The sequence below is a fragment of the Esox lucius genome, chromosome 21 (assembly GCF_011004845.1).
Source record: "Esox lucius isolate fEsoLuc1 chromosome 21, fEsoLuc1.pri, whole genome shotgun sequence".
NCBI classification, from domain to species: Eukaryota; Metazoa; Chordata; class Actinopteri; order Esociformes; family Esocidae; genus Esox; species Esox lucius.
Window position 1 is genome coordinate 6,684,977 of NC_047589.1, and position 21,769 is coordinate 6,706,745.

General features: G+C 42.1%; 1 protein-coding gene and 1 long non-coding RNA gene across 3 annotated transcripts in view; one reads left to right on the forward strand and one right to left on the reverse strand.

Annotated features, from left to right (window-relative positions):
- Window positions 1-17,926, forward strand: part of LOC109615520 — a 54,970-nt gene extending 37,044 nt beyond the window's left edge. Inside the window, exons 1-4 of one of the 2 annotated variants that reach the window (XM_029116151.2) lie at window positions 14,136-14,785; window positions 14,881-15,736; window positions 15,895-16,180; window positions 17,652-17,926. In XM_029116151.2, coding sequence (XP_028971984.1) covers window positions 15,395-15,736; window positions 15,895-16,180; window positions 17,652-17,917 — 894 coding nt within the window. In that variant the 5' untranslated portion in view covers window positions 14,136-14,785; window positions 14,881-15,394 and the 3' untranslated portion in view covers window positions 17,918-17,926. Of the gene's footprint in view, window positions 1-14,135; window positions 15,737-15,894; window positions 16,181-17,651 lie in introns of those variants that run through there. The other variant, XM_034289490.1, reaches the window with a different exon arrangement.
- LOC105008785 lies at window positions 16,659-21,555 on the reverse strand. The gene is made up of 5 exons (XR_827696.3): window positions 21,503-21,555; window positions 18,625-18,843; window positions 17,645-17,974; window positions 17,509-17,549; window positions 16,659-17,392 (listed from the first exon to the last, which is right to left on the reverse strand). It is a non-coding gene; the product is annotated as an uncharacterized LOC105008785 (long non-coding RNA).
- Between the last annotated feature and the right edge of the window lie 214 nt (window positions 21,556-21,769).

Below are 21,769 nucleotides of genomic sequence, written 5' to 3' on the forward strand. Positions count from 1 at the left end.
TATAGCTCCCCAGCTCTGCCGCCATGTGTTGGAGTTTACCCCGGTGAACGAGAGGGTCGTTTCCCTGCGCCTACAGGTCGGGGATAGGTCTCTCACTGTTGTTTGTGCCTACGGGCCGAACGGCAGTGCAGAGTACCCGACCTTCTTGGAGTCTCTGGGAGGGGTGCTGGAAAGTGCTCCGACTGGGGACTCTATTGTTCTACTGGGGGACTTCAACGCCCACGTGGGCAACCACAGTGACACCTGGAGGGGTGTGATTGGGAGGAATGGCCCCCCTGATCTGAACCCGAGCGGTGTTCAGTTATTGGACTTCTGTGCTAGTCACAGCTTGTCCATAATGAACACCATGTTCAAGCATAAGGGTGTCCATCAGTGCACATGGCACCAGGACACCCTAGGCCACAGGTCGAAGATAGACTTTGTTGTCGTCTCATCTGACCTGCGGCCGTATGTCTTGGACACTCGGGTGAAGAGAGGGGCGGAGCTGTCAACTAATCACCACCTGGTGGTAAATTGGATCCGATGGCGGGGGAGGAAGCTGGACAGACTCGGCAGGCCCAAGCGTACTGTAAGGGTCTGCTGGGAACGTCTGGCCGAGTCTCCTGTCAGAGAGATCTTTAACTCCCACCTCCGGCAGAGCTTCGACTGGATCCCGAGGGAGGCTGGAGATATTGAGTCCGAGTGGACCATGTTCTCCACCGCCATTGTCGAAGCGGCCGCTCGGAGCTATCAGGCCACCATAGGAATCGCAGATAGTCAGTATGATTTGCTGACACTTTGACCTGGTGAAACATTGCATTGATGTCAGCCATCAGGGCAATTGGCTCGTCTGAATCTGATGAGTGCTCCGATGAGTGAGTTGGTAAGATCTGGACCCTGTAGCAATTGTTCATTGAGCGATGTTCCCTTAAACACAGCACCGCAGTCGAAGACCACTCTTAAGGCTCCTTTCCCCAGGTGATACAACCCGTGATGTGGGATATACCAGAGTGCCCCATCATTACGATTCAGTTGATCTACTGGTATCTTTTCAGCATAGTCGTTGTCAATCATTTCTTTGAGAAAAGTTGTATATTCATTGTGAAAAACCTAATGTTTACCAAACTTGCGTTTCAGGCTTTGGATGCGCTGCTCTGCTATGCAACGGTTATTTGGCATGCTGGGATTTTCTTCCTTGAAAGGTAAGTCTAGACAGTAGTGACCATCTGTAATTTTTATTGAGTTATTCACAATATCCAATAATTCTCTTCTCTGGACATTTCCTGTTTCCTTGCTGGTTACCTCATTGAAATCATGATTGTATTGTTTAACCAGTAGCTCCTCTAGATCCACAATAGACATTCGATTGACAGCAGCAACAGGGCAGCCATTCTCATCCCTGACGTTGTTGTCTCCGCTCAAGGGACCATAGATGACCCACCCCAGTAGGGTCCTCACAGCATGTGGTCCATCCCCTTGGCTATTGACCACCTTCCAAGGTTCCAATACCTTAGAAGCATTTGTGCCGATGAGCAGGTCAATGCCAGCGTCTATTTCATGAATCTTGACATCCTTTAAGTAAGGCCATTGAGTCAGGTCTTTTTGTCTTGGAATGTTGAGCTTGGAAACAGGCGTGGTCTTATGTGTAAATACATTGGACAGTTGTATGAAATCATTTTTGTCCAGACTTGATATCTCTAAACCTGAGATATGATGAATGGTCACAGGTTTCACTTGGTTCATTGTACGCAGAAGAATACTAGCCTTTTGTCCTGTAACATTGAGTCTTCTCATCAAGCTTTCTGTGCAGAAGGTAGATGAGCTTCCATGATCCAAAAATGCATACGTTTGCAACACTCTTTCTCCCTTGGGGGTTTTTACTTGTACTGGAACAAGAGAAGAGACAGGCTTATTCACCGGCCCCAATATGCCCAATTGATTTCTCATTCAGTTCCATGTGATTTCTCATTCAGTCATTTGACTTGTGACGCGTGCAATAAAAGTCATCCTGAAATACTTCACATTGAACAAAAGGACATGGGGAAGACAACACTTCCCCATGTCCTTTTGTTCAATGTGAAGTATTTCAGGATGACTTTTATTGCAAGCGTCACAAGTCAAATGACTATTGCAGTCTTTGCTCATGTGTCCTACCTTCAAACATCCAAAACAGAAGTCTATCTTTTGTGATGGTATCCATCCTCTAGATACCATGTCAAACCTTGGTATCAAACCTTAAACATTTCACTCATTAGGATGTAGACTGCAACAAAACAGTACTCTTTAACAACATGACCCAGTCAATATTATTACCCTTAATGATTAGAGAACAGAACAAATCTGAAATGTCTGGATGCTTATTTACATTCTTCTAAATCATTACCTTTCGTATAAACTCCAAGATCACACATTGTCATCATACAGAATTATAACATAGTACAGCAAAACCTGTTTTTATGTTAAAATCATCATAAACACCTATCACTGAATACACCGTTCAATTTATCACTGTTACAAAGTCCTCTCATGCCAATTAGATGTACTTCCAAAGTCATCACAAATGTTCTGCTCCTCCAAACATCAGACAGTCAGTTATGAACCATTTCTTGGCAGGTCAGTGTAACAGAATGTAAAAGTCAGATGTATATTCCAAGGTGTTGTCCTTCTTTCTAGCTGCTTTATCAGCCAGGCCAGGAGAATCTGTGTGTTCTCTCTTGCGAATGCCAAGATGACCAGTTTTAGCTAAAGGCTCTATAACTAAAGGCCAGGTAGAAAGTGACTGGTTACTAGTACCAGAAAATGCACTTTTCCCTCAGTGACTTCAATTCACTGTGCCTAACCTTTAAACACAGAAGCCCTCCTGTAGCGTGTGTCGTCGACCCCAGGCTCCTCTCTCAGCTACCTGGAGCAGATGAGATGTACCTGGTATGGACCCAATCAGCGTAGCATGATATTGTGCAGTAGATCTTTCGCGGCCCCGTAAACGTTGTCCCGAACCGGAGCTTTCCTTCGCCTCCATCCTCTCGGCCGGAGGTTGCCTTCTCCATCACATTGCAGAATCGTCAGGACTCGAATCAGTCCAGCTCACAGGAACCCAGCATCCTGTAGACGTGGGCCACTTAGACGTGCAGCGCCCCAGAATAGTAGGACAGTCTGTCTGTGTGTCTGTGAGATCCATCTCATCTCAGCCACCTCACAGTTGTCCTTAAAGCCAAGTCTCAGTCTCTCTCTGGGCTCCAACAAGTCCTCTATTGCTGAATCGCTTTCAAGTGTCCTGTACCTGTCCGTGAATCTTGAGAAGATTAGTTGCAACTGCACAGTACATCACCACAAATATGTCCATTACATTAGCTTGTTGCATCTCGCTGATACATTAGAATCACACACTATCAAACACTCAAACCCTATATTTCCAATATCTCTCTCCTTCTTTTGTCCAAATAGATTAGAACAGTTGAAAACAGTAACATTATTGTTAAAACATTAACATCTCTGGTGCTTCTGTTCTGCTAGTGTAGCAAAATAACAATTCCACTCTTTCTATAGTTGGTTTAACAACCGACACAAAGAATTGAAGAACACAATTTCACATTTTCCATTACTGTTCCAATAACTCATCAGTTAAGATAGTTTGCTTACATTGAAGTACCACTCTCTAAGAGTAGTTCATGAACAATTCTCAGTTCACCTATATCATTTATATCTGATTGTGTTGTATCAGAACTACAATCAGATTCACCATTGTTTCACATGAATGATCAAATACCTTATTTCAAATAAAAACATTTCTCACCATCTTGAAGGTCAGCTAACATAACTGTTATTTAGCCAAATTTCTCTACAAGATTAACTCAGTGTGAATGTCTCCAAGTCCCTTCTTACAATCCTAGCACATAAGACACTTCTGTAATCCTGTCATAAATCATGACCCCCCCCCCTTTTTACGCCCTATCCCAAGAGCTCAACCTGGAGTGGGGGGGTGGTCTACTAACCTAAGGATAACAGACCCTGGTCTTGAAGAATGGTCACCTTATCAATAAGGGACACTGTTGTTATCTTGAGAAACAACCCAGGCATTGACAATAGTGAAACAACCTTTATTTTCTCTTCTCATCATTCACCTCAAAGAAACCTCTGTTAACCATTAACTTTCCAATGATTGCCTAATAGGACAGAAATTAAATTAGAATACCCAATTAGACAAACTAGATCATTCACGTAACTTCTTTAAGTAACTATTTAATTTGCTCTGAACTCTAAGTTCAACTCTTTTTCATTATAGATAATTTCATACAATCCCCCCCTGCTTTCACGACATAGTCAACAGAAAATGACTCCAAGTTTGAAAGCAGAACCATTACAGGACCGAAATTAAAAAGACAATTCTAACATGCATTCAAAAAAAAGTCACAAACTGAAAATCCAACCAAAACAAATGAAAATAAGAAAAACATCCACAAAGGAAATAAAAAAAAAACAACTGTACCACACGGTCACTCGTGTGAAGGAACTCCCAAAGTAGCATATCAACATTTGCATTTCCACAGAAAATAGCCAAACTACGTTGAGACCAACAAACATCATGACTCAATTTACCTCCTAAAGTCTAGGGAATTTACTCAATTTTAGATGCATGTCTATGTCATTCAAAATAGTGTCAGTCAGCCAAAATCGCTACTTTCACGCATGTGTCATGCAAAGACATCAGATTTGTTCTACCAATTAACAATGTCGGATTACTTAAGGTCTCCTCCCTTACTGAAGCTCTGAGCTCCACACATTTATGGTGAGCCATTAACAAGGCCAAATGTTTGTTTATGGTCCTCAGACTATCCTATCAATTTAGCTGACATCCTTTGTTAACTGGAGATTATAGATTTAGTGTCCAACCCATCTAATATTTTCGCATTTCATAAAAATGTGCTTATCATAATCTTCACAACAAATCAATAGAAAACAGACAAATGACTACTAAAATCAAGGAACAATCAGTAAGTGAACCCCATGATACCCCAGGCTAGAACTCTAAATGCAGACACCGATCAACCCCGTGTCAGTTTACCAGGCTAGAATTTAAAACGGCAGTAACGAGCATCCGACGTAGGTCAGAGAACACAAGTATTATCCCAGGTATCATTGCAAATACAAACGAAGTGAAAGTAAATCATTAACCAAATCCAATTGAAAGTTTAAAATAGGACATCTAATCCTATGGATTATTTATTCAGGGAATAAACAGGCCGTAGCCATTTTACCCTCTTTTGCAGGCTATAACTATATTGGCTGCAAATCCAGTCTTTATGGAAAGCATCATGTTAAAATTAAAGACTTTGGCCATTCTGCTCCATACAAGGAGAGCGAAAATACTATTTTAACCCCTCATTATGAAATCAGATTTCACCAAATTAGAGAAGCATCATTAAACCAATTACCAACCTATCCCTCTAATTAAATTTAGGACATTAGTTTCGTATACACCCCAGTGGACACCAACCAACGCAATTTCAAAACTTACTAGTTAACACCAACCTCTGTAAACAAGATCAAATATTCTCTCAAGGAACACTCAATGCAGCCAATCGGATCCCTCGTGCACAGGGAATACCAAAATGGACAAGTGAATTTACTAGGCTGACCACAACCAAACATATTCACACTAGGTCGACCACAATCAGACATATTCCCAATTCAACATCCATAACCATTATATACAGGAGCACGCTATACTCCATATCGCAGTCCAACTGCCGCAGTCCAACCGCTTCTGATCCAGCACTAATCGCAACGCAATAGGGTAGCTGCATGGGAATGGTTGTCAGGACATTTTCTTAACTACAGGCGCTATAACCAAAACACCTCAAAAATAACTTCCATTTGCCATACTTTCTCAAATCCATCTATCAACTTCGACAAAACCATCAAATCTGACATACAAAAACCAACCACATAGTTTACTAAAGCATATGAAAGCTGTATTAAGGAATGATCTCACCGGTCGATGCTCCCTCTGGTCCGTCTCCTGTCTGACAGTCCGCACCCCTCCCCAAGGCGGTTCAGCGTTCCTGCGTGTTCCTGTGTACCCGCAAATTTAAACGTAGCGGTTAGCAAAGTCTCTTCCTCAACCCCGGGTCTGTAGTCTTCTTTGGTCTCAGTTGCCGCAAACACCTGAGACTCCCCACTTCTGGAAATTTTCTTGACCGGTGTAGACAAGCTCAACACTTCCAAAGCGGAGCGAACACCACCACGGACAACGAAAAGGTCCATAGAGCGAAACCAAACGGGGGCCAGTTCGGCCTCCGGCGAGGGTTGGCTACACCGATTGCAGGGAAATGTTGGGACCACGCAAACTTCCAAGAAGTCCTAGCGGGAGGTGGGTGGCGGTCAGAGGGGACAACCTGAACGAAAAGAGCTACAACACAGATCAATACACCCCACACAACTTTCCCAAAGCTTCCACCAGTCACCACTTTCTACATACCGTAGCCTACGCCTTCCAAACAACTTCCCATTAGGCCTTCAGCAACTTCCATATGTTACCACGGCCATCTACCTCCAACCAGCCCGGCAGGCCGCGCATCCGTCACAGAACGAAAATGCCAGGTGCCGGAAAAAATCCCACATGTCCAAACACCATAAATGACAGAAACAATGTTTGCCGGTCCAGCGCAAATACGAAAGACCGTCAAAGACGTACCGCCGCCTTTACCCATAATTAAACCCAGCAAACCCAAGCGCGGCGAAGACGCGGATCCAGAGCGAACACAATGGAGCAGCCGTCAAGCCGCCATCTGTCACCCCGGTACCTCAGGCCCAGTCGCGAGATACACCCTACACCAGTGTTTAACACAGTGGTCCAACCACCGTACTGTTAACAGTTTCCTTTTAAGCGCTGATTGTAATGTGCACGTACCTCCAGAGATCGAAATTTAAGCCCGGGTATACCTTTACTGATCAGGCACGAGTCACAGCTCCAGTCAGGCACTCTTTCTCAGCCCGTCAAAGGATAAGCCTCTTGCCCGGGGGATACTAAAGTTCCAGACCTATCTCTGGCCGTGCACAGTTAACCTGTTTGGAAAAGGACTCGAACCGAGCAGGATTAGGGTCCCAGGCAAGCACCCCAAATTGAGATGGTAATTTTATCGATCAGAACTCTTTAAGAAGGAAGTACAGAGACGAAATACTCTTGGCACAAATTAACAGTTTATTTATTAATATTTGCAAATATGAGAGACGCGTCAAACGCTTACAAACAATCATCCGAGGAGTCTCTAAAGCATTGGGAAATACATTCAATACTTAGAGAAATGGGTGGGGTTAGGAATCCACATGGTTGTACCATAAAACCAACTATGTTCCTTATCCTTCCTACCCCCTGTTGTGTATCTTCCCCTATCCTGTCCTAAAACCCATTGATCTGCATCTACCCCCGTCCTGCTGGAGCTTTATGTTTACCTTTACACCTCATACTTCCTTTCCCCCAGCACAACCAACATTCCTTTTCTCATCTAAACAATTGCTCAGTCGTTTATCAGTTAGAATACATTAAAGAAATTTCCCTGACACTTTTCCCTGGCCATCTTTTTCCTGATTTGTGGACACTGAACCAATGTGACCATCTCTATCACAGAACAAACAGGAATTTTGGGAATTAGTGGCAGATACATTCTTCATTCCATTTGTTGTCATTTTTTCTTGTTCGTGTTACAGTAGTTGCAAAACTGCTTCCTCTTGGTCTTGGCTTTTCTCTTGCTTTGACAAAGGTTGCAGCTTTGACAGGTGTAGTTGTCTTAACATCCTGGATGTTTCCAAAAAGTGGATCCGACAATATCTTCACTTGTCTCTCCATGAAGTCTACCAAGTCAGAGAAACTAGCTCGACGTCCATGTTGTTCTTGGAGCTGACATTTTCCTCCATTTGTCTCTGAGCTTGTAAGGCAGTTTCAGAAGAATGGTCTTCAAACTGGAAGCAACATTAAACTCCTCCAAATAGGTGAGCTGTTCCATTGCGTTGCAACAACCTCTCAGGAATAATGAAAACGCTTGCAATGCTTTCACATCCTCTGGCTTGATCACTGGCCAGGCAAATGCTTTGTCCATGTATGCTGTGGCAATCTTATGTTCATAACCAAAATGTTCTTTAAGCAGACCTTTTGCTCTTTTATAGCCCTCAGCTGAAGGCAGATGTTGGCAGCTGTGAACTAAATCTTTTGGATGTCCTCTGGTGTATTGCTCTAGGAAATGCAGGCAGTCACTGTAGTCATCTGTCTCTCTTTCCACTCCTCTCTCAAATGCCCTGATGGAAACTCCATATTGCAATGGATCACCATCATAAATAGTAATGTCTCTTGGTGGTAAAGTAGAAGAGAGGTTTTGTTGAGCGAGAAGAGCTGTGATGTCACTTTGCCTCTGAACTATGTGATAGATATCACCTTGATTACCATCGTTAAATACAGGTTGCTGTGTTAGATGAGTCATATCCTGAGCTCTAACAGATGGTCCATCAGTGCTTTCCTTTGGTCGAACAGCCTGTTGCTGGGAAGAAGATTCAGTTCCCATCCATACATTCGGTCTTTGTTGCACTTGATCAGGTAAATAGGTGTTTGCATGTGGATTTAATTAGACTGATGGTTTCTTTTGAGCAGTTCCTTTTCTCAAATACGAGTTCATCCCATCAGATACTCTTGAGCTGTTTCTTGATTAAAGTAAATGGATTTTTGCATTGGCTGCTGCCAGTTCAGTCTCTAATTCCAGTTGTTCTTCCTGTGCCTCAAGGTCATGCCTTTTTTGCAGAGCAGCAACCCGTTCCATGAGAGCAGCCTTTTCTGCCTGAGCTTTAATGCGAGCAGAACATGTTGAAGACGCACGTGATGATAATCTTGATTTGTAGTTAGATTTTTGTTTTTACGCATTAGAAACACTGTGATCAGGTCCAATGTCATCTGTGTTTACACTTTCAGCAATGGTGTGTGTTTTATGCAATGCAACCTCTGATAACCACGCATTTACATCCTGTACAAAACCATCAAAAGTTTCCATTTTTTGTTGAAAACAGTGATTTTGCCTTCCAAGTTCATTTTCAGACAGTGGTAACTTCACCAGTGACTCATGATTGCTTTTGGCTTCATCACAGATGTTGATTAATTTAACAAAGTTAGATTATACTTCGTTTGCCTTCTCCCTTGATTCCATGAGCACTTTAAGCAACTCTACTGATTTATTAGCTTGTTTATATTTCAAGTTTCTTGTTTTCTGACAGCTTTCAATGAACATTTCCAAACCTTTAGCAGTGTGTTTAATAACCCTTTTTTCCCCTTTTCAGAACCCTGTGCAACATTGCCATCTTGTGACCGAACGTCAGACATGACCAGGGATGGAAATTAGCACCCGCCACCAGCCAAATGCGGGTGATTTTGTGTTGTGGCGGGTAAACTCGATTCACCTACCGGCCACCGTGGCGGGTAAATAAAAATAGCATACTGTTTCACTCAGACACTTTTACGGAAGAGGATTAGTGCCAATAATAAAAAAATAAAACCATCTCGACATTAAAGTCATTATAATGCGAGATTAAACTCGTTAAATTTAGAGAAAAAAGTCGAAATACAATCTTGAGAATAAACTCATTAAATATCAAGAAAATAAAGTTTCATAATCCGTCTTATGGTATCCTGGGAAACGAAACCTCGATGAATCACGCGTAGGTGAAGCCAGCAATAACCTTGCATTTGTCCACTGGTTGTCAATTCATGTTGGACAAAAGAGAGTACATCGCGCAAATTGGACAGATTTTTTCTTCTAAAAAGACCTAGCCGCTTGCAAATTCTCTTTTAAATTCGTATGCTAATTAGCTAATAGGTGATAGTATTTCTTTGTTACTGAAAGAAAATCTATAATATAGCTTGACTAATTGATCCAACTCTGCCATCAGTAGGCTATGCAATGCACACTGATCGAATGCGTATTCTACATTTAATTTCGACTTTTATTCCTGATATTTCATGAGTTTATTCTCAAGATTGTATTTTGACTTTTTTTCTCGAAATATAACGAGTTTTATCTCGCATTATAATGACTTTGTCGAGATGGTTTTATTTTTTTTTATTATTGCTTGGCACTAATCCTCTTACGTACACTTTAGAGGCGGCGCACATAAAAAAAAATGTGGCGTTACATCGCAGGCGTTAAGAGGTCCGCTGAGAAAACATCTCAGGAGGAGCCAGTGGACAAAGAGGCGAAAGTCAAAAAACTTTTTTTTTAAAGAACGATGGAGAAAAGCAGACAATGGGGAGTCCCGCGATTGGTTAGTTTACGACGAGACAAATCTGATAATGTACTGCTCTGTATGTCGTCAACACGCTTCACGTTGTTGGTTAAAAACAAGAAAGTGGCTGGTAAAAACATTGAGTGGCTGGTAGATTTTGAAATCCACCAGCCACAGTGGCCGGTGGAATAAAAAATGTAATTTCCATCCCTGGACATGACAGTAGACATATTTGTTTCACTTTTAGCGTGATCCAGTGAACCCACACGTCCAACAGAATGCCCCAAACAGCCGACACGGTCACCGGAATAGACTTCAGGCACCGGAATTCATTAGTGTAGCAGTTTCTGGTCACTGTTTCATAGCTTTTCCAATAAAGCTTAATGTTGCACATACCCCCCTCCATGTGCGTTGTTTCTCTGAGTTTCCAATCTTCATCAATCAGCTCACGCAGGTGGCATCAATGTTCCGTCTCGTTGGGAATGGCAGCGTTCAGTTTAATGAAAGAAAACAATCAGTTTTTACGTGCAAACAATCTCTATCCAGTTCCAATACTTCTACAGGCTCAATATTCACTCATAGAGCACAGTTCTCACTTTTGTAATGGCAATCTTTGCTTGCTGTACCTTTAGCTTTACCATTCAGGACAGGTAGGAGTGAAGTTCTTGACACAGACACACAAAGACCTTGCAGAGAATATTGCAATTGAAGTTGGTGGTGGTTTATTGTAGTAAATTGTACAAAACAGATGAACATACCGGTTGACTTATTCTCTTGACTCTAATCTGTGGTGCTCTGTTGTCTGTGCTCTGTGGTCTGGTGAGAACTGTTTGCGGTCCTCCTACCGGTCTACTACTTCCTGTCCCCTTTGCCCCCTATATACAACCAAGTGTGTGTGTGTGTGTGTGTGTGTGTGTGTGTGTGTGTGTGTGTGTGTGTGTGTGTGTGTGTGTGTGTGTGTGTGTGTGTGTGTGTGTGTATCTAAATCACTGTCATCCGGTGTCCAAACAAAACAAAAGCCCAACAATAAGCATAAATGGCTCATACACAGCATGTGCTAGCCACTGTAGCTACTGGACTAGCAGCAAGCTTGTTCAGGCAAACAAAATCATTTAAACAACCTATATACATTGTTATTATTGTAAGAAAAAAAGTTAAACTTAGTCTTTCTAGATGTAAAGCTATGGCTACCTACTGTAGCTAGTTACATTTCTATGAGTACTAGCAACATTGCGTAAACAAGGCTACTTTAGCTTAACTATTTAGGCAAGAACAAAGATGACTACAGACTTTAAATATATAAACTAAAAACAATGTAAACATAACATTGCGTTACACAAAAAGGAAACTTACTTAAATGATGGTAGTTGATGACTTTGCTAGCTAGCAAACTGCAGGCTGTAGTAACTCGTGATTGAGCGACGACCAGCATGGCTGGTCGATTTTGAGAGTAGCCTTGTATTTCTGAGCGGCTTGCCGCCAGACGGCCGCGGTCCATTAGCCCAAGGCAACCGCCAGAGAAAATGAAGCAGTCGGAATGCCGGCGGCATCTCGCAAGAAATGGGAGTGACGTGTCCGGCGGCAAATGTTTCATCCCCGCCAGCCAGACGCATCTATAGCCGACAGCTTAGGGCCGGCGGCAAAAAGAAGGTGTGCGGATATTTTTTGCTATCTGGGACAGTATCAGAGCCTTACTATTCTACAACTCAACTCCATATTGCTGTTGCAGAGGATATCTAATCACGACGCATATAGCCGTTTTGCACCTTTCAATTTGCTTACCTCCGTTTGAGGGGTGTGGCATGCATGCAAGCAGTGAAGTGAAGTGTGATGGTAATTCCATCGATCGACTCTTAAAGGAGTAAGAAACAGAGACAAAATGATCTTGGCACAATATAACAGTTTATTAATTATTTGCAAATAAGAGAGACCCGTCAAACGCTTACAAACATAATAGTCCGAGGAGTCACTGGCAGAATACTCAGGGCCTTTGCAGCTTTCACATGAGCCCAGAAACAAACCTGTGGGGTGTATGTTTCATTTTTGAGAGGCGATACTAGTTTGATTTGGAGAAGCGAATTGGCAATTGTAGCTGTCAGGAACAAAACCATACCCCGAGGGGCACAACAATTCCTACCAGTATCCTAGGAACACCATTCCAATTTGAAGACAGACCTAAGGTAACAGTAACACACTTTCAGATGAGTATCTGCGTGTCCGTGCAATGCTGCATTAGGATTTTACCAAAAAGCAATACTAGGGGTACAAACTTCTGCTCCTTTGGGGGCATCCGGCGGTCGCTTTACACAGACCGGGCTACTCTGCCGGGTCCCCCCTGTCCGGGGAGCACAGTTGCGCAATAGGCTACGGAATATGGGAATACTCCGAAGGGTTGCCGTTCCGGCTGAGAGTGTCAGATCCGCGCTGTTCAAAGCCTGAGTAACTGTGCTCGGTCTCCCCAATCCAGTGCTACAAGCCTCGGAATGCGGAAACCTCTGGGGGGCGCCGCTCCGGCCCGGAGTGTCAGACGCACATATGGTACAAGTCATATAGCCTGACTAATGTACATTGGCAATGTATATGTATGGTGTTAGAAATCGCCGGTTTCATATAGTGGTCAAATAATGTAGAACCCGTATCAAATCGAGGGAGAATCTGCTCACATTTTTTGGAAAATTGACGCACAGATGTCATTCGGTGAACGTTCCATTATCTTCTCACTGTAATGTTGGTTGCCAGCTAGCCTATACATTAAGGGCGTTTCTACATAGCAAAGATCAGGTTTCCAAGACAGTAAAAAGGACAACCCCCTTTTTTTCTACAAAACAGTTTCAATGCAATTTACTAGATGGGGACACAGTTCAGGAGGGATTTATAGGAGGTTACACAGTATCAGAGCCTTACTATTCTAAAACTCAACTCCATATTGCTGTTGCAGAGGATATCTAATCACGACGGATATAGCTGTTTTGCACCTTTCAATTTGCTTACTTTTTGAGAGATGCCTGGTAGATGCTCTGCCGCACGTTCTACAGTTCACATTTTTCCTTAATGCCCGAAGTCAGTATGCTACCTTAGTCAGCACCTAAGATTATTCCATGGAGTGGTTAATAAAGAGGAGAGAGCCATATTGTGCCATTGGGTGTCCGGCCGGATCAACCTGAGGCAGGAGCCATATCCGTTTGAGGGGTGTGGCATGCATGTAAGCAGGCTGGACCTGCACATTGATCAGCACATTGACATGACCAAGTTAGAGAAGAGAAGGGCTGTAGATGGGCTGAATAGAAGATAACAATGGAGCAGCTAGCATCCCTGAGAGCCTCCAACCCTCCCATTCCAATGATGACAACTCTGGACCTGATGGAAGCGACAAGGGAAGTTGAGGGGGAGATCTTGCCGGAGTCGCCACCTTCTTTTTTGGACATGGAAGAATCTGACAACATGGGCTGTGAGGATGTATCCTGTCACTGCCAAGGCCCAATTCAGAGGCTGCGGGAGACTGTGCAGGAAAGGGATATGGCCTTAAAATCAAGGGATGGTAAGACGAATTCACGAAAAGAGGAGTACAAAAGGGTGGTAAGTCGCTTTCACACAATCAGGGCGGCCTACAAGAATCTGCCAAGGCAGAAGTCTGTGAGGCCAAAGTCAGGTTGGGATGTAGAGCCTCCTCCAGCAGTGGAGCCGGAACATTTTGACTCATCAGATGAAGAGGAGGAAATGACTGAAAGAGAAATGTCACCAGAGCCAGGCACATCCAAGTTGGATTTCCCAGACTCCTGCCCCAGTCTGAGTAAATACAGCCTTTTTTGAATTGGGCACTGTTTAGATTGTATGAGCATTTGAGAAATCACTCAACCAAGATGTCTATTAACATTTGGTATGCTGTGGTTATTAATAGTATATTACTGGTAAGCAGGTTTTAGGACCTTCAAGTGACAATTAAGTTGCATGTTCTATTCTTCTGTTTAGGTGAACATCTGCAGGAGTTTCATCACAACATTCAGGGTCCAAATCCAAACAAAAAACTGATGGACAACTGTGACTCCAAGGTCCAAAGAATTAAGCAGTTCCTCTGGTTCATGGGGAGTGACGAGTGCTATCCTTCCAATCTTTGTTTTCTCACTAACACTATGAAAACAATAGCATAAGTACAGATTGATTTTAATTCAGTCTAGTAAGTGTTCAAGCAAAGTCCAATTATTGATCTTTTGATTTCATTGCGTTTGTGTGTGTGTGTGTGTGTGCTTTATGTGTCTTTCAGATGAGTCAAGGACCTTGAGGCCATGAAAGCTATCACCACTGTGGAGCATTATACCAAGAGTGTGGCCCATTTTTTAAGATTTGCTGAAGAGACCCAACCAGCATCCAGCAGGCTGACCAAGAACCAGTGGCGAGGGGTGAACCGTAAAGGGAATAACCAAGTCCCTTCAACGCCAGATCACCATTCACCAGGGGCATGTAAAGGAGAAGGCGGCAAATGTTGTCCCCAAGAAAGTCTGCATTGAGTGCCAGTGCCTATCAAAGTCGAAGATCCCTAAGAATTTAGGTAAGTGTTGCTCAGTCTTTTATCTCACTTGTATTACCCACTTATTACACATCTCCTTGTTGTTACACTGTTAAGTGCAGAGCTCATATTCACAGTTACCTTGGAGGAGTCCCGGACGCAGAGGGACAATTTCCGGTTCTATGGAACATCTGCGCCTACTTTTCCTCGACTTATGGCCACAGACCAGGTGTCTTCAAAAACATGCTCATAAAAGAGGTTGAGGAGGCAAAAAGGGACCAGAGTGGGATCGTTTTGAACAACGAAAGTCCATCTTTGGCCTGAATAGATTTACTATTTAGGCCAAATGTCAATTTTGAAAACAATTGCACGTGCATAGGATGTGTTTTTATTCCACAAAATCTGATTCAAGAATCTCCCCACCTACCTGAGGGAGGGTATGGAAGGAGATGGGCTTGCCTGGAAGCACCACCTTCACTGACATACGAACCTCAATCTCAACTCATGTAAGTCAGATTGGAATGGAAATGTCCTATTACACAGCTGTCTTAAACAAATCAATGACTGATTGACTGTCTTCTCTTGTGTGTGTGTGTATTACACTGCAAGGACACCCTTGCAAAAACAGACCGGGGCACAGTGGCTCGATTCATGTGCCATGACACCAGGACGGCGGACAGGTTTTACACCATCAGCCTCAACCCGACCCAGGCAATGGAGGTTAGGTCCCTTTTCCAGGCAGCTTTGGAGGGCGAGGACCAGATACCACAAGCCAGAGCCACCCCACAAACTCAGACAAGAGTGGGCAGTCAAGACCATCAGAAACAAGCAAAGAAAAGGCACCGGAAGACAAGTCCCTCTCTGAGGGGAGCACTTCATCTGAAGGCACAATGGTCCAGTAACAAGAGTCCAGCACATCATCCCAGGATTCTGACTGAGTCGTCATCATCTTCATCGTCGTCAGGGATGGGGCAGAAGGCTACACTATCTCAAGTAAGCAATTTGATTCAGAAATCACAAGCAACATCCCAATGTACACCAATTAACCAACAGAGCCATTCCCATCCTAGGATGCTATTGCAGTCACAGACGACTATGTTACGACAAATGTTCAGTATGAGATTTGTTGTTTTTACTTGCTGTGCCTGCAGACACCTTCCAAGAGACCACCACTGGAAAGCAAAGAGCACCCCACGCCCTCCAAGCTGCATTTGACAGACAGGCGCAGTGTCGTGGTCTACATCACCCCAATGAAGATTTCCCCGCTGAAGTTGAAGAGCAAACCTACAAACGTCTCACCTATCATGACCCAGCAGGGGATGAGGCAGCTGAGATCAACAAACGCCCGGCTCAGGAGGGCCATTGCCTCAAGGAGGTTAAAAATGGAAAATAAGCCCAAAGAGACTGTCCCACCCCACCGCCCAGAGAGAAAAGAAGGTGAGTCAACCTCTGGTCAAGCAGAGGAAGACATGGGCAGCACATCTTGATTGACAGTATAGGTTGGACACTGACAAAATGTTGTGCATTATACTTAGTCATTTGTTCCATTGTGTTTTTTTACCTGTTCTATTTGGAAATGTAGAAGTTTTGAGTAATTATTCTGTTTGGAGTTGTATTTCAGACCTTGTTTGATGTATGTCAATTTGTTGTCAGTATACGTTTTGACTGGGCACTGTCTGGTGTTGGTTCTCTGAACCAGTTTGAGTCCAATACAATTTTCTTAGTGTTTCAGTCTCTCAGAGACATAAACACTAAGAGATACCTTTTTGCTCAAAAACATTCCTGAGCCAAATTGATCTATTGAGTTTGACAGTTAGTACATTTAGGGTTGAAAGTGTAATTACACCGTAACAATATATTTCTCTAAAAAAAAAAAAAAAAAAAAAAGTCAACTGATGAGAATAAACAGAAACAATTCAACTATTAATTGCAAAAAAGAAAAGTCAATATAAAAGAACAATTTCAACAATAAATAAATGACACTTTATCAATAACAACAATTAATATTTAAACAAGAACAGATGTGCCAACAACAACAACCCTGTTTATGCCACTTTTGTCAATTATAAATACTTCATAAACACTAAGAGATATGTTTTCGCTTCAAAACATATTACAGTCCTTAGCCAAATTGATCTATTGAGTTTGACTGTCAGTACATTTAGAGTTGAAAGTGCAATAACACCTTAACAATATATTTCTCTAATAAAGAAAAATGAGAATAAACAATTCAACTATTAATTGCAAAAAACAAACTATAGAAAAGTAAATATAAGTGAACAATTTCAACAATAAATATCAATAACAACAATTAATATTTAAACAAGAACGGATGTGCCAACAATAACAACCCTGTTTATGCCACTTTTGACAATTATAAATAATTCAATTGAACAGTTAAGCCAAAAAGTATTCATACCCCTTGCTGTAGTGAATTTTTATTTGACCATTGTGCTGGAAATACAAATGTAACTATTTATTTTAAGGAAAACGCCTTGTGCAACATTATTCATATCCCAGAAGAAACCTAATGGTCAAATAAAAATTCACTATGGCTCAAAATTTGGCATGGGTATGAATACTTTTAGGCTTACCTGTACTTATCAAAGATCCAGAAGAAGGTGTGTGGAGGGTTTCACCGAATCTTCTCTGTATAGAAACAGAAAAGTATTTTTACAATATGCATGCACACAAATGCACACAAAAATACCTGTCAAACTATTCACTTCAAATTGTTTAGAGTTGAACAGAGTCATCATACATACCTTGTCTTGTTTCCCTTAGAGTTCAGGAAACTCCAGCTCTCCTATAAAGACCAAGTGTAGCATTGATATTTTACCTCTTCCATTGAGACTTTAGATGGACATACACAAAGTAATTATTCCTTTATAATATTCTCACCTAACAGAGATGAAAAGGAACATTCTCCCAGGGAAAAGTCTGCAAGGCAGGAAAAGGGATCTTCCTGCAGGGACATGTCTTCACTGTCATTCAGTAGAGCCAAAAGGGAACCTTCTTCATGGGACTTGTCTTCACTCACGTTCAACTGAGATGATAGGGAGCCTTCTTCCAGGGACATGTCTCCACTGTGGTTTCACCCTCATTGTCCAGCTCCTTCAGGTCAAAGTCAGTGACCAGTGGACAAGGTGGATTGGTCATTCTGAGAGCCTTTAACTTGGAGAGTGTGAGGCCTTTTCTTAAGATGGACAGTTGTGCTTTGATATCTGCATCCTGAAATGAAAAACAGACAAGGACACATTTGTAAGAGTTAAATTATGCATTTAACAAATGCTTTGTTTACATGCTTCAGGAAATAAGGTAAACTCCCATGAATTCAGCTGCCAGACTTCTACAAGAACTAAATCAAGGTCTCATATAACCCCAGTGATGGCAGTTCCACATTGGTTACCAGTGAATTTCAGAGTACTTTTTTTAATTCCACTTATCAACTATTAAAAGGCACTACATGGTCTGACACCTGACTACATTAGTGACATGCTCAACCCATACTGTACTGTTAGGCCTCTCAGATCAACAGAAACGGGATATCTAGCAGTCTAGACTGACAACTAAAGGGAACCGGGTCTTGGCTGTACAGGCCCCTAGACTCTGGAACAGCCTACCAAAGCATGTCAGAGATGCTACTTCAGTGCATTCATTTTTATAACATGGCTAATACAGTATTAGTAGTGGCTATTAATATTGAATATTAATAATATTTTATCATTGTGGTTATATTTTCATTTTATTCTTTTTTTAATCCATTACAATTCATCTTGTATGTAAAGCACTTTGTGTTATTGTTACAGAAAAACACTATACAAATAAAACTTACTCTTAACAGTACAACAAATCCTAAATGAAAAAAACTTAAGACTTACAGCAATCTTGTGTTTCAGCTGAATGTGCCGAGATGGCTTGGAAGTCTTCTGCAGGCACAGGGGACAATGTGTGTTTCGGACCACCCCTCTATCCTTAACCAGATCTAGAAGGAGCTTTCTCTCCTCTGTGTTGCTAACTTTATGAACTATTTTTCAATGGGATTGAATAACCATAAAGCTTTTCCCACAAATAGGACAGGGGAACATTTTGGAGGTGACCTGCAAGGAAGAAGCATAAAAGGTCAGCTCTCGGTCAAGCATTCTAAAAACATGTCACACAGAAACAGACTAAACTGGCTACAGAGAAAGATGCTACTTGAAACTGCTCTAATTCTCCACAGAGCTAAACAAGATAAACTTTAACAGGCATGTCCTTTCAATAAAATGCTTAAATCATGGCAACAAATGTGTACTTACAAGGTGTAATACTGTCAGAGAGCTCTTATTACAATTCTCCTGTCAAAGTTAACTTGGAAAAAGTCAGACAGGCCAGCTAGACCAAATGACAGGGCAGACACATGGCGCGCCGCTAGCATGCACACCAAGCTAAGTGGAGATTAATTTAAATATTAAAGTGGATGGAAGTAAACATACATCAAGAGGCACTTTCAATAGGCTTTTTAATTAAGCATTTTAAGCCTTTTCTACACTGTACATGCAATGTAATACACTGGATCTGGATGTAGACTAGGCCCGAAACATCCTGTGTAGTAGTGATTTGTGTTTTTGACATATTGCGGCCCGTAGGTCGCTCATAGACACACCGTTTTCGACGTGCTCCGTCGGGGGAATGGGGAGATGAATCATCCACAGTTATGCTAGCTGTGTGCAGTTTTTCATTCTGCAATTGTACACTTTGTTCTCTCCCATTGACTATTGGCTACTCCTCAAAATTCAACGCAGCCTTTAAAGGTTTTCTGAGTGTCGTTAAGAGCTGTTCTTCACAGGGTGGCCTCGTCCTGCATCCACAGGAAGTCATGTGTGAAACCCCGAAGTGGTTTCTCCCAATGGATTACATTGGGTGACCTATGTCACTCAGAGACCAGCCATTTTCGATGTGGTGCATCAGGGGAGCTCTAACTTTGCTCTTCATCAACTCAACCTCTTGTCATCACCCCCTCTATGTTGCTCCTACTGCTCTACATTTCTCTTTTCTTTGACTCTGCTTCTCCTATATCACTACACACCTCCTCCTGATCTCCCCACCTACTCCATCATTCTGCGCCTCCTCTGTCTCTCCACACCTCCTTGATGACCATGAGCCTCTTCTATCTTGTCACCTTCTTCACCCTCAACCAGATTTTGGCCATGGGGGGGGGGGGGGGGGGGGCATTCACATTGCATCTGGTTTGGACCAAAGAGTATGGGTATTCCCATTGGGTGTACAGTCGGGAGTATAGAATGTACAGTTGCCCAGTAAATCGGCAACATTTTCACTCAGGGGAGTTTGGATCTGGGATGGGTGGCTGGTACCACTGGGCGTACACAGGGCGTGTGTTACGTTGCCACCGGAAGTATAACATATTTGTGCAGGAAACATCAACATTTGCACTCTGAGGAGTTTGGACAGATGCGTATGGGCAGTACCTTAGATTTTCATCATTTCCTACAACCATTACTCAAACACCTTTTCTTTGAGTGATCATGGCAAATTGCTAATGTGGTACTAGAACAATGATATCAAAAACAGCTAAAAGCTACTTTATAGTACCAAACAAGCAGGTTAGAATTATTTAAGGATGAGGTGTTGTAAAAATGTCCCTTACTGTCTTTCAAGATTTCACCTAGCAAAGGTACACACTGAAAATGGAAAACACTATTGCAAAGATAGTTAAAACTAGCCAAGCAACTTTGACATTTAAGTAATATACAGGGTTGGAACTTTTGTTTTAAGAGAGGGTGAATTTTTTTTGTAAAGCTCCTGAATTCTCAAATTGTACACAATTGAATATCCTGCTTAGACATGGTGCACCAAGTCATGTAGGCTGAATTACCATGACAGTGAAACATTTTATATTTTAAAGAATTTGGTAGATAACGGACAGATAACTTTTCTTAAACGTCTTCATATCGGTCGTCAATTTCTTAGATGATTTCATCTAGACTGATGCTAGAAGAGTGCTCTATAACCGGTCTTAAAACAGCTTTGTTAGCCGTCTATAGCGTAGCTCTCCAGCACAGCACTAATCAACTAGCTAGCGAACTTAATGTAGCTCAAGTAGTTAATTAGCTAGCTACAATAAAGCATTCAAAACAGCTGTAAGATATTCGGTCGTTATCTGCCATCAACCTTATTTAAAACAGGAACTAGCTCGCTAGTGGGCACTGTATGCTTTATCTGCTTGTGTGCAACATTGTGAGAAATTAGGTTGCTAACTCACCTTAATATGCGATGTAATGCTGCGCTTCAGGAAAACTCACGCGCAAGCAGCTTCTGTTGCAAAGAAGTCTTGCTGCACATACAAGATGTGTCATATACAAGATGCCAGAGTTTGATACCCTCTGGCTCTAAGTATTTTTTTGTTGCCTTGGCCTGCCTGTCACTCTGAAATTACTGCCAGGTGCTGAGCACGTCGTCCTAATTTGGAAGAGGCGGACAATAATGCTTTTTCGAAAGCATTAGGGGACAAGTCCCTAGTGAAATGTCCGCCTTCGTAAGATCATTTTCAAAAATGTGAATTTCCAATAGCTTGTTTAACAGTTTCCATTTCCAGTGTACAGGCTATTAGATCACTTTTGACAGGAAATGTAACAATTAGGCCTATTATATCTATAAACGTTTCGAAAATATACAACAATTTACCAAATAGGCTAATATCCCCATTACAATACCTAGCTTCATTTAAAACGTACCCATAAATCCCACAGGCATACTTACGATTTGAATACACAGTTTTGTGTCCTCTTGGAAAGCTTGTATTCTTCCTAAATACTACCACATATTGAAAAAGCAGTGACCTAACGAACAATTTAAGCTGTCGATGGGATTGGACGTGACAAGGTCATTGATTGTTAATTGACAGGAAGTCACATGACATAAAACCTGACCGACTGCAAAAGTAAAGTCTTACCAAAGGAAATTAGTTAGAATAAATATCTGCTAAAAACAAACCTGTGTACAATAATATACAGTGTGGAGAACAAG